At 46.7% G+C, this 11,459-nt stretch overlaps 1 protein-coding gene across 1 annotated transcript; it reads left to right on the forward strand.

Moving 5' to 3' along the window:
* Nucleotides 1-350: 350 nt before the first annotated feature.
* LOC131294932 (gamma-1-syntrophin) lies at nucleotides 351-10,268 on the forward strand. Its single transcript, XM_058322987.1, has 9 exons — nucleotides 351-413; nucleotides 539-694; nucleotides 2,326-2,484; nucleotides 6,624-6,750; nucleotides 8,517-8,657; nucleotides 8,815-8,999; nucleotides 9,085-9,468; nucleotides 9,538-9,741; nucleotides 10,158-10,268. The coding sequence occupies exons 1-9, from the start codon at nucleotides 351-353 to the stop codon at nucleotides 10,266-10,268; spliced, it is 1,530 nt and encodes a 509-aa protein (XP_058178970.1).
* The last annotated feature ends 1,191 nt before the right edge of the window (nucleotides 10,269-11,459 follow it).

Raw genomic sequence — 11,459 nt, forward strand, 5'->3', positions numbered from 1 at the left:
CCGAGCTCGTCACGGCCACCCCGAGGGCTTTTATTGGCTCCTGATGGAGGGCGTAGAAATTGGGAGGAAAATCGCGCACTTCGAACGAAGGGAACCCGGAGCTTGTGGGCTGGAAGAAAAAGGGAAGGGGGGGTGGGGGTTTGACCGCGTTAAGGCGCTCGCGCTGGATGTGGCGGAAAGTTTATCCATAAAATTTTAATTACAGCCGATCGATCAATACGCAACGATGTTGCCGTCGGAACGGCGTTTAGTGGGTGGCTAATGCTGGGCAGGGAGGCTAATTTTTCACCGCTTCGCTCGTTCTTACGTTTTGCGTTTTCTTTTTTTCTTTTCCTCTCCCGCAGCAAAATATGAAGATCAACGCTTCCAAGATGGCAACCCCGATCGAAGAGAAAGTTGATCAGAATTTGAAGGTACGGGTGAGTTTTTTCGTTCGGCGGGTGGGAAACACCCCCTGTGTGAAGTTAATACGTTTCTAAGCGAGTGCTTCGTCCTTTTTCCACCCCGCATTTCCCCCCCCCCCCCCCCCCCCCTGCAGACCCGTACGGGCATGGTGATGATAAGCGATGGCAAGAGCAAACCGGAGCTGGCCCGGCTGCATCTGTCGATGGAGATGATCACGATCCAGCGGCAGGACACGACCACCCCCGCACCGACGCCCACAAACGCCACGCACCCACCCATCGAGTCCCGGGTAAGTTCGACGGCCGATAAGCGTTGCATCCGTGCGTGCGAGTTTCATGATTGAATCGGTCATAAGGAGGTCACTTCGATTCGCCCTCGCGGGGTCCCCTCAGTCGATGTTGCCATAGAAGCTAATGGCTGAGATAAGGCTTTCCCTTTCGATGACACAATCCCAACAGGCATACCAAAATAAACCCCCACAATAAAAAAGCGAGAGTCCATTCGAACGAATTGCACCCAAAAAAAACCCTTATCCCTGACCACCCTGAGAGAGTCGCTAACCACATGAGGCTGTTAAAACTAATTATCGGCTCGCCATGCCGGTTACACGTACTCGTTTGGCTACTTCCGCCGCAGGGGTAGGTCTTGCATTACCGATCATTTGTCGTTTTTTTCCCTCTCGGCAATCGAACGAGATAAGCTCCAGATGTTGGCAGAGTAAATAAGCAAACGTCTCGCGTGTGTGTGTAGTCATGAACTGTGGGGTTTTTTTTTCTTCACCTAATGTGATAATGGCACGCCAATGGTTCGGTGCGTACTGGAACCCGTTCGGCGACGATTAAAGTACCCCCGTATAATTTAGGCACATTAGCTTTGGTTAACGTAATTTGTGAAACTGCTTTTAGATGCTAATTGCAATCTACTCTCGAGACGGTCACGCTTTGCGTCAGCCGTCTAACGGATATTGCACCTTTTTTAAATATTTTTCTTCAGTCGTTTATGGTTGGTTCGAAAATGATTTATCGCACGCATTTCGGAAACAGAGAGTCTTAAAACTATCGCAAATTATCGACTACAATATACTTCTCTTTTATTATATACAGTAGGTCCCCGCAGTACGCTAATGTTTGGGATCGAACGCAATAGTGTTTTATTTAACATATTTTCTATCCAAATCACTAATAAGTGTTCCATTTCTTCTATCATTTCATTACGTATCCGAGTGGCCATTTTACTATTTGATACCATATTAATCACTTCAAGATTAACAGCTTAATAAAACAAGAACCAACGTGTATTGGGTCAGGCTGTTGCAGTCATGGCCTTTAAACGGCTGTTTAAAACTGCGTATTAAACACTTCATTCTACCAAAACAAAGCAAAATTGACTAAGCCGAATTTAATCAACACTATGAGCAATCATTTGTGAAAAAATCGCGTATTGCGAATTTACGTATATCGAGTATAGCGTACTGCTGGGACCTACTGTATAACAGTAACAAAATTATTTTACTATTTCTTAGCATTATTTTTGATAAAATGAGGAATGTTTTCTCAGCTTAACGTCTTGAAATAGATGTAATACAAAGAGAGCTACAAAAATAGCAAATTACAGAAAGGTTTAGTACATTCAAAAAACTATTTGATCTTAACGTTTTAACCGACATTATGAATACCGTTTAGACTAATGTTTGGTTTGGTTTTTTATTTTGTAACAGATGAGTTTCTTTCATTAAAGATTGACACATATTTTACCTTAGTTTCTAACACTCTAGTTGATACTATTTCATTTCTCATTCTATCCAATTGGAAATTTTTGCTGGAAGAATAAAATTCCCTTAAGTAAAACCAAAGGACCAGAAAATCTAAAATTCTAATGAACACTCTCTTTCTGTCACACTTCCGTTTTTTTCCCCTCCAGGAACGCATGGTACAAATCACACGCCAGAAGGTGGGCGGCCTCGGGCTGAGCATAAAGGGTGGCGCCGAGCATAAACTCCCGATACTGATATCGCGCATCTACAAGGATCAGGCGGCCGACGCAACAGGTCAGCTGTTCGTCGGGGACGCCATCATCAAGGTGAGCGCACGGTTTTTACACAACCCTTGGGAAGGGACAAAAATGGAGGAAAAAAAGAACTTTTAAAGGAAAGCTGCCAAGGGTGGCCACGGCGGAAAAAAGAAACAAACCCTCCCATGGGGTGACCCAGCTCGGTTTTTATCGCGCATTGACAATCTAACAGGTTTCTAGGTCCTGTTTCTAGTTCGCCCGGTGACTTCCGTCGCGGTTTCGACAGTGATCTAACCACAAACAGACGCCCTCGGAGAATCACCTGTTTGCATAAAAGCCCCAATGTGTGTGGTCCTTTGTGTGCGTGTGTGTGCTAGAGCCCCAGTGAGCTGCATTGATAAGACTGTCTATAAATGGATCCACACCCCAAGGACACCTTTATGAATTTGTTGCCTTCGCATCCGTGTCCCTTGTGTAAACATGGGTTTTCACTTCACTTCCTTCCCTTTTTTTTTTTTATCGCCGAAGGAAAATTATTCAACCAAAGGGAAAATGGAGTTTGGGGAGAACGGCTTTCAGCGATCTCCGCTCGAAAACACTCAACAACAAATATCGCCAATTATATTAGCCAAAATAAATTCGTTTTGGCCGACAGTTTGCTTCGCTCTGTTCGGTGCTTTTTCCTCGTACTTAGAGGAAACCCCTTTGCGAAAAAAAAGAAAAGAAAACACAGCCGCCACTGGCGAATCGTAAGGCACGGTCCGGTTGGGTAAATTATTTTAATCCCAACTTCACCGGCTGCCTCCGGGACCTTTTGTTTTATTCCATTTCACTTCAGTGTCCTAAAAATAGCCACCAGGATCAACTTTTCACCAAGCAGGCCGGATTTTGGGGCCGGAAAACTCCGAGAGGGGAAGGCTAACGGCGGCCAGGAGGGGGATTTTCCAGCGCCCTGAGCACCCGGAGGTAGGAGCTTTCGAAAGTAATCAGAGCATTTCCTCTTCCGGAGCGGTTGTTTTTTGACTGTCCAGTGTGTGTGGATGTATATGTATTTGTAGTTGTGTATGCGTGGTGCAAACACCGGTTTTCTTCTTTCACTGTAAAATTTTTGCTAAAGCTAAAGGACCTTCTTCAGATCGTTTTTCCTACCATTCAACGCCAGCGCCAGCGTTTCCGGAAAGGGAAAATTGTGGTTAATCCCAGTACCCTACTTTTCCTGTTTCAGCGAGTCGGAAAAGTTTCTCACTTACCGTTTGCCACCCAGTTCCACCGCTCGCCCAGTGCATCACTTCGCCGTGATGAAAAGATTCTCCGGCTTGTAAGCTTCTTTTCCGCGCTTGTTTTCCCCCCAGGTTGTACCTGCATCCCTTTAAATCCTTTTCCCATTTTCTTTTCCAATTGTTTCCCAGTGTTCTCCCGTTGTTTAACGTTGGCGAATTAATTGAAAGGACAGATTCGGGACAGGTCTACGGTAAAACACTCCAGACAGGACTTACAGGTGCAGTTTCTCCCCCCCCCCCCTCCCCCACCGGGAAGGGGTCGTAAAATCGGTTCAATCTGGCCAACCCGAGCTTTCAAGTAGGTTGACAAATTAAACCATCTCCGACAATGCGGATTGCAGCAGGCCATGGGAGAGTCGGGTGAAAAGCGCAACAACCGAGGGTGACACGAGGAAGGGAAGTGTACATTACGAACGGTACTTTCACGGTTTTCATCCGGACAACAACGTCCCCGAAACGAGGGTAACTTTTGAATGTCAACGGCCGGGAATCGGAATTAAATCCGGTTGAACTATTACTGAGTTATTACAACCGTAACCTTTTAGAACTTTTCCGACCGTCTGGCGGACATTGGAAGTCGAAATAGAACCACCTGTGCTCGGTGCGGACCCATTGTGACCGTCTGACGATTTGAAGTAGGATCGCTTCCCGACGATGGCTTTCCAACGGTAATGGGCAACCCGTGTTTCGGGCGGATTTATTTCCCATTTTCATCCGCCCGCACTAGTTTTGCCCGTTGACGGGGCCAGAGGCGCGGAAAATCATTCCCATGTCAGCATGGCATGGCTTTTAATTCAAAGTCATCAAAACTTTTCCAAAATGTGGCACGCTACCGGAACCATTGGCTAGTAAAGCGTCCCAATCGGCTTTTCCGGCTTATCCCGTGGTGGAAATTTTATGTTTAAAAGATGACTCCAACAACTTCATCGTATGGTGCGGAACACAATTAAAAGTGTCCACTTGCCCATAAAATGTTTTCAACTGTAGCTCCAACAGAAACATTGTTTTCCCTTTTTTTCACCTTGAATTTAAAGTGTTTGTGCAAAACTGTTTGTGTAAATACTCACAGCCATCAATTTGTAGCAGAAATTTTATCTTCTGTCAGCCAGACACCATGTTTTGTGACCTTCGGTAATCCCCTCACCGGTGGGGAAACATTTTCACTCGGTGGTCAATCATTCCATTCTTTTTCCTTTTCCACTGGTTTGATGTTTTCCAACGGAGGACGGAGGAGAGTTGTGACAAATGGAAACTACTTTTACGTGACAGTGTTTGATTGTTCCAGGTCGCGTGGTTTATCCTTGCCGGTTTTCTGCTTTGTACATGAACCGCCGGTCCGTTTCGTCGGGGAAAACTCTGACAACCGCTGGACAAACCGGGACGAGAACGTCAAAGTGACCACGGGTTTAATTAAGTTAACGGACAAATGTGTCACCATCGAGTGGATCGTGGTAATGATTCCGAATTTCCATGTCAACGCGTCCATCGGTCAAACATTGGAAGAAACATGGATGCTTCGCTTTTCAATGGCGCTTTGTATCCCTTTTTTGGAAAAATTGGCTCAATCCTGTTGGCTTCCATTGTGTTGTTGAATAACGAACTGCTACTCCAACAGAAATGAAATTAAACATTCACAAGCTGGTTTTTGAAACATTGCCGGAAGCTCGCTTCGGAGGGAAAGTTTCCACCCACAAAATATAGGAGTGGAGTTTTCCCTCCCGAGCCGTTTGAAAATTAACGTAAATTCTGGCCTCAAGCGTCGTATGAAAATACCTGTCGGCACATTTCACACACACACACACGCACACAAGAGGTCACTTGAAGCGGTAACCAGCGGCATCGGAACCACGGGAATGATTGGGAAAATCCGTCCGCAACCGGGGGTGTGGCGGAAAGTTCAAGCAATGTTAATTAGATTCTGAACTCGGCCGGGGTTTTTTTTCTATTATTTTTCTGCCACCACTCTCCATTTCATCCCTGCCTGCTTATCATTTTCCGGCCCTTCTCCCCCCCACCCCCCATCGTGAGTGTCTGCCGTTCAGCGGAGAGGAGAGATGAAAATAAAAAGGTCGAAAAACCTGCCCACGCGCTCGTACGCGCTCGCTTAACGTTCCGTGCTTTCAAATGGTTCTATTTTCTAATGTTTTTATTCGTTTTTTTTTCTCCATGCTCTTCAATCTGCTCGTGCTTTTTGTTTTTAGCTCATTCCTTATCACAATTAACTTTTGCTTTATCGCTGCTGGTGTGGAACAAATTTTTCCGCTTCCTGTTGGTCAAAGTTTTATCGCGAAAAAAAACCGAAAGTTTAAAAAAAAACCCTTGTTGATGGGGAAGGTGAATCGCATCAGATTTAATGAGGAACGTTAAATTAATTTTAATACGGTGTAAGTGAATTTAACCAATTTCCGGGATTTTTCTGAGTCCAAGTTGAGGGAATCGAGTAAAACGAGTTAGGCTCAACTTATTATACTGCGTTACTTTTTTACTACTAAACCATTAGACCAAAGTGGGATGAGAATGGGTTCAAAAGTTTGAAAAGAAACTTTCATTCATTTATTGTTAGAAATTACATAAAAGATATTCGATAGCAGGCACTCCATCGCTCAAAGAATTTATAGTGAAAAGTATATAACTGTCCTTCCAGATACATAAGATTTACATACTCTTGATCCTCTAAAACAAAACAAGCCTGACTGCAAATAAATTCCGTCGAAGTTCACGTTCCATAATTCCATTTCCGACCTAGCAGGACATCCAAAGTATGCCTGACATTTGGTTCATTTGATTCTTGTGGTCTTCAAACCGCACTATTTCCAATAGATTCCTTATTGACATCTTCTACTTTTCACCATACCGTTCATTCAGTCCTTGTTTCTGATAGGATTTCCTATACCACTTTATCTAAATTTTCCGCGTTTTTCTTTCCAGGTGAACGGTGAATACATCACGGCTTGCCCGCACGACGACGCAGTGAACATCCTTCGGAACGCGGGCGACATCGTCGTCCTGACGGTGAAGCACTACCGGGCGGCGACACCATTCCTGCAAAAACAATGTAAGTTCCCCCCCGCGCCAGCGGCCAAACAGGCAAAAATGTCCGTTCCGCTTTGTTATTCGGAAATAAAAAACCCCGAACTCAAACGTAAAGCAACATATACACGAGTGGAAAACCCGGTCGAAGGATGCAAAAGCGACCCGGTTTTCCTACAGGCCCCATCTCAAGTTAGAACGAAGAAAAAAAAACAGCTTATTCATAGCTCCAAATGGAGAACAACAACACCAACAAAGTGGAAAACGACACACTTCAAGTGAAGTGTCCCATTCCGAACGCAGGACTTCTCCCGCCTTTCCGGGATCCAATAAAGGAATCACTGGAAATGTTCTTCAGCCTCGCGTAGTGCCTTGTTGCTTCGGCATTTGCATATTTCTCTCCCCGAGCGTTTGGTGGAAAAGCGAGGAAGGAGCAAGGAACCAGCAAGCAAATTATTGTGTTGCATAAGATCTTGGGCAATTATTTCGCTCAGCATCTTCTCTTTGTTCTGGCGTTTGAAGCTTTCTTGCACCCGAAGTGTTTTAGGGGAAAATTTACAGGAAACCCTGTTGGAGATTTGTTTCGAATATGTGCCATCTCATATGACCTTTTATGCAATCGCCGGCTCCAACGGCTTGGGCAAGGGTGTTGTTGTGTTTCATTTAGTTGTTCCATTAGTGTAAAAGCTCTCTCCTAACTGCATTACAGCTTTGGAACAACCCGGACGGTACGCTCGGGATGGCAAAGTTTCCCATTTCCAAGTCGTCCAACTTTCCCGAAGCTGGTTTGCAATTAGTTCAGGAAGCGAACTCCACCGGGGGTCAAGTTATCAATTCTTCATGCAAAGGGCTGCACGGTGGGTCGATCGAGGAGGATTGGACGGTCAATGGCTATGTTTTAAATTGGGTTTGTAAATTATTCCGTTTCCTCGAAGTATATTTTCCCCACCATTTTCAACAAAAAAGGCATACCAAAGCTTGTCCAACACGTTGCTAAAGTGAAGTTTCAGAAAACGATACTCTTTTGGAGTTTTTGAATTAGTGATGTGCAAACTGAGTCAGAGTGAGTGAATGAATGAATTGATTCCATTCACCAAGATGATGAAATTGTATTGGCTCAGTGTGAATATATTGACTCAGTGAGAGTGAATTGGCTCAGGAAGACTGAACTGGCTCACTCAGAATGATTTGACTATTTTGAGAGCTCAAAAATGCACATTTTTTCTATGGATAAGCAGTGATTACCAGGTCAGTTCAGTTCATCAGTAATTATCCATAAAAAAAACTGCCTAATTTCAGCTCGTGATATAGTCAATCCACTCTCCCTGAGTCAATTAACTCTTCCTGAATCAATTCACTCTCCCAGAGCCAATTCACTCTCACTGAGTCAATACATTCAAACTGAGCAGAATCATTCTCACTGTGTCAATTCATACTGAGTGAATTAAAGAATTAACTCTCTATTCTCACTCACTCACTCTGAATTGAATCACGTTACTGAATCGTTATCCTCATCAATATGTTGGATGTGTGAATTTTAATTCTTTGAACTGATGAGTGTTTTGGGGACGTTACAGTATGAACTTTTTGTCACTATATCAACCTGTTTTCGTTACAATCTGGTCAACAAATGTTCAACCCAAAACATCTTCGTTTCGAACAGTGTGCAAGAAAATAGTGCTGGCCTGTGGCAAGCAAAGTGTCCGTTGCCAACTCGCTTCCATGTAGTTACCAACCCCGAGCAAATGCATATTCTGATTGCCATAAATTATTTCCGTTTTCCCCGTACAGTGAGCCGGGAAACGCCGGAGTCGGACAACGATGCGACGTGCGCGGAGTTGAAGGCGGACGAAAATTGGAAATCAGTCAACAGCAGCCGGCCGGTGTCCATCAGCTCCGAGCCGGAAAATCGATGGATTGACTTGGTTTCGGGTAAGTTTTCCCCACGTTGAAAGTTGGAAAGGACAGAAAAATGTCCGTACCGAAAATGATTGATTCACTCCGACTTCTCGCCCATTTGGCCACGCACGTCGACCGGTGGTTTTTGCGCTGCAACTCCTCGGACGCACATTAATCATCGTGCCACCAGTCCCGCTGATGATGGCGTACGTGACGAGGTACATCTACGGCACGGACAAGCTGCGCCCGAACGCGTTCGAGGTGCGTGGACTGAACGGGACGACGACGGGCATCATCCACTGCGACGATCTGGCCATCCTCAGCCAGTGGTTGAAGTACATCACCGACAACGTGGTCGGGCTGACCAGCCTGCAGGTAAGCCGGGACATCCCACCCGGGACATGCCATTTTCCGCGTCGAGTCTGATGCAGCTCTTTTTTTTTTGTCCTTGGACCCTCAGATGAAGCTGTTCAACCGGAACTTCCCGGTCGGCGAGCGGATCGAGTACATGGGCTGGGTGAACGAGGGCGTCATCAACAACCACATCTCGTGGCAGAGCTACAAGCCCCGCTTTCTGGTGCTGAAGGGCACGGAGGTGATGCTGTTCGACTCGCCGCCCCTCAACGTGACCGGCCTGACGAAGGCGAACGTCGCCTACAAGGTGTACCAGACGATGTTCCGCGTGGTGAAGGAGTCGGAGACGGTCGACTCCCGGCAGCACTGCTTCCTGCTGCAGAGTTCCGGCCACGAGCCGCGCTACCTGAGCGTGGAAACGCGCCAGGAGCTGCTGCGGATCGAGAACAGCTGGAACGCGGCGATAGTCACCAGCGTCATCAAGCTAGGCGTAGGTTCCTTCCACCTTCATAGGATGGCTTGTCTCTCTTACGATTCCTCCTTTTCTTTCGTACTTCAGCGCAAAACGTTCGCCGTGTCGCACCACGGAAAAACCGGCGGACTCACGCTCGACTGGCAGGTCGGCTTTTCGCTCACCGAAGGCGCCGACGCCGCCATCATCTGGCAGTACAAGTTCTCGCAACTCCGGGGCTCCAGCGACGACGGCAAGTCCAAGCTGAAGCTCCACTTCCAGGACCACGAAACGCGCACCATCGAGACGAAGGTAAGAAAATTGGCAAGTTCGTTTGTTTCGATTCTCTTATTCGACCTTCGACTTCGGGAGTTCGGGGCGCGCGATGCTTGCGTTTGCGTTCGCCGTTTATAATGGTTAGTTTGGTTTGACGATTTGTCAAAAAAAAAGGACCGGAGGCGCTGGATTGACTTTTGAGTTCGTAGTTTTGCGAATGCCGTAGAGACAGATGCGCCTGCCTGGACAGTAGTTCCAGCGCTACGTTCATACTGCTAATTTCGTTTCTCTTTTTTCTCTTTTTTCTCTGGTTTGATTTTTCTCTGGCTCATCCATCCAACACCCGTGTCACCCGGGGATCTCATCCATATGCGCCAACCTCCCCGCCCCCAATACCCCGGCTTACTGCACCCCACACATACACACCCATCTCCTTTTCCTCCCGATGGTAGGAGCTCGAGTGTCATGTGCTGCAAAGTTTACTGTTCTGCATGCATGCCTTTCTGACGGCGAAAGTTGCTTCCGTTGATCCCACCTTTCTGAGCTCGATCCAGCAGGCCTAGGAAGCGAAGGGTCACAGGTTAGTTCCACGGTTGGCGACGACCACGACGACGACGACGATGGCGACAACGGTGCCGTTCAGTATCGCCTCCCAGACATTGAGGTCCGGGTGGCATCTGAGAGTTTAAAGACTAACCGCGGAAGTGGACGGAGTGTTTGTGTGTGTGTGTGTTTTGCCAGCGTCGAGTCATCTTCCTCCAAGCGCGGGGGGGCTTGTTGGGTGAAGCCCGAAAGGACCAAACCGATACCGCCATCAGGCCATCACAAGTACTTCGGACGCCACCACAGCAGACTTGCCGCGGATCACTAAGTTTAAGGCGATCAATCGGAACCTGCAATCACGGAGCTTTAGGAAAGACACCTCCTCGACCGAACTTCACCCGTCACCCCAAGGGGGTGTGATTGGAGGACGCACGGGAATGGACCTTTTTCGTTCGGCGGGTCGTTTGTTGCTAGCATCGAGGAGCCGTATCCACATGGCGTCTTAATGATAGGTTTCATTCGTTGTAATTGTTGACATGTTGGTTGCATCGAGCGATGGGAAGGATTTTTACCCATCCCCCACAAACCCCCTCCCGAACCTGGGCACGCTTTAGTTAGATTAAGTATAGACATTTCCCGGTTGGGAGATTTAACCGGAGAAAATCCTTCTTCTAGCGGCGTGTGCCTATCGTTACCGGCATGAACAAGGCTTGGCGACCTTGTTTCCTTCTTTGCCAACCGATAATTCTTGCTATTGTATCGCAACCACTTTGCACTGTGACAACAATCCGTACTGTAATTTTCCTATTCCACCGAGACACTACAAAAAAAAATCGCGTCAAATACATCCGATCATTTGTGTATGGAAAACTGTTGAGTTTTTCAGTTCACTAATTTTTTTTCATTCCCCGAGGTGGAAAAAGAGAATCCACCCGGATAATCCCGTCGGTAGCAACTGCACCGAACCTCCCCGCGCGATTGATGGATGGCAGCAATTTTCCGAGTTCCACGGGATTTTCCAACGTTAAGCCCACTCTTGGAATTCATATATGGCATTTTCAAACGAGTGCCGTAAAGAGTACAAGCTAGCGGATGGCAATGACCGATTTTATATCACCGTTCCTTCCATCCGGGCTTTTCCGCAATCGACCGATTCGTGTATTTTATTTTGTGTCTGGTTGTGTCTGCAAACCGGGAATCGGTTGATTAGA

This window comes from Anopheles ziemanni, chromosome 2 (genome assembly GCF_943734765.1).
Source record: "Anopheles ziemanni chromosome 2, idAnoZiCoDA_A2_x.2, whole genome shotgun sequence".
Lineage (NCBI taxonomy): Eukaryota > Metazoa > Arthropoda > Insecta > Diptera > Culicidae > Anopheles > Anopheles ziemanni.

Bases quoted from the DNA above. Each gene is read 5' to 3' on its own strand.
- LOC131294932 (XM_058322987.1), top strand. From the start codon at position 351: ATGAAGATCAACGCTTCCAAGATGGCAACCCCGATCGAAGAGAAAGTT. The intron at 695-2,325 runs GTAAGTTCGACG...TTTCCCCTCCAG, and splicing joins ACCCACCCATCGAGTCCCGG to GAACGCATGGTACAAATCAC. The intron at 6,751-8,516 runs GTAAGTTCCCCC...TTCCCCGTACAG, and splicing joins ACCATTCCTGCAAAAACAAT to TGAGCCGGGAAACGCCGGAG.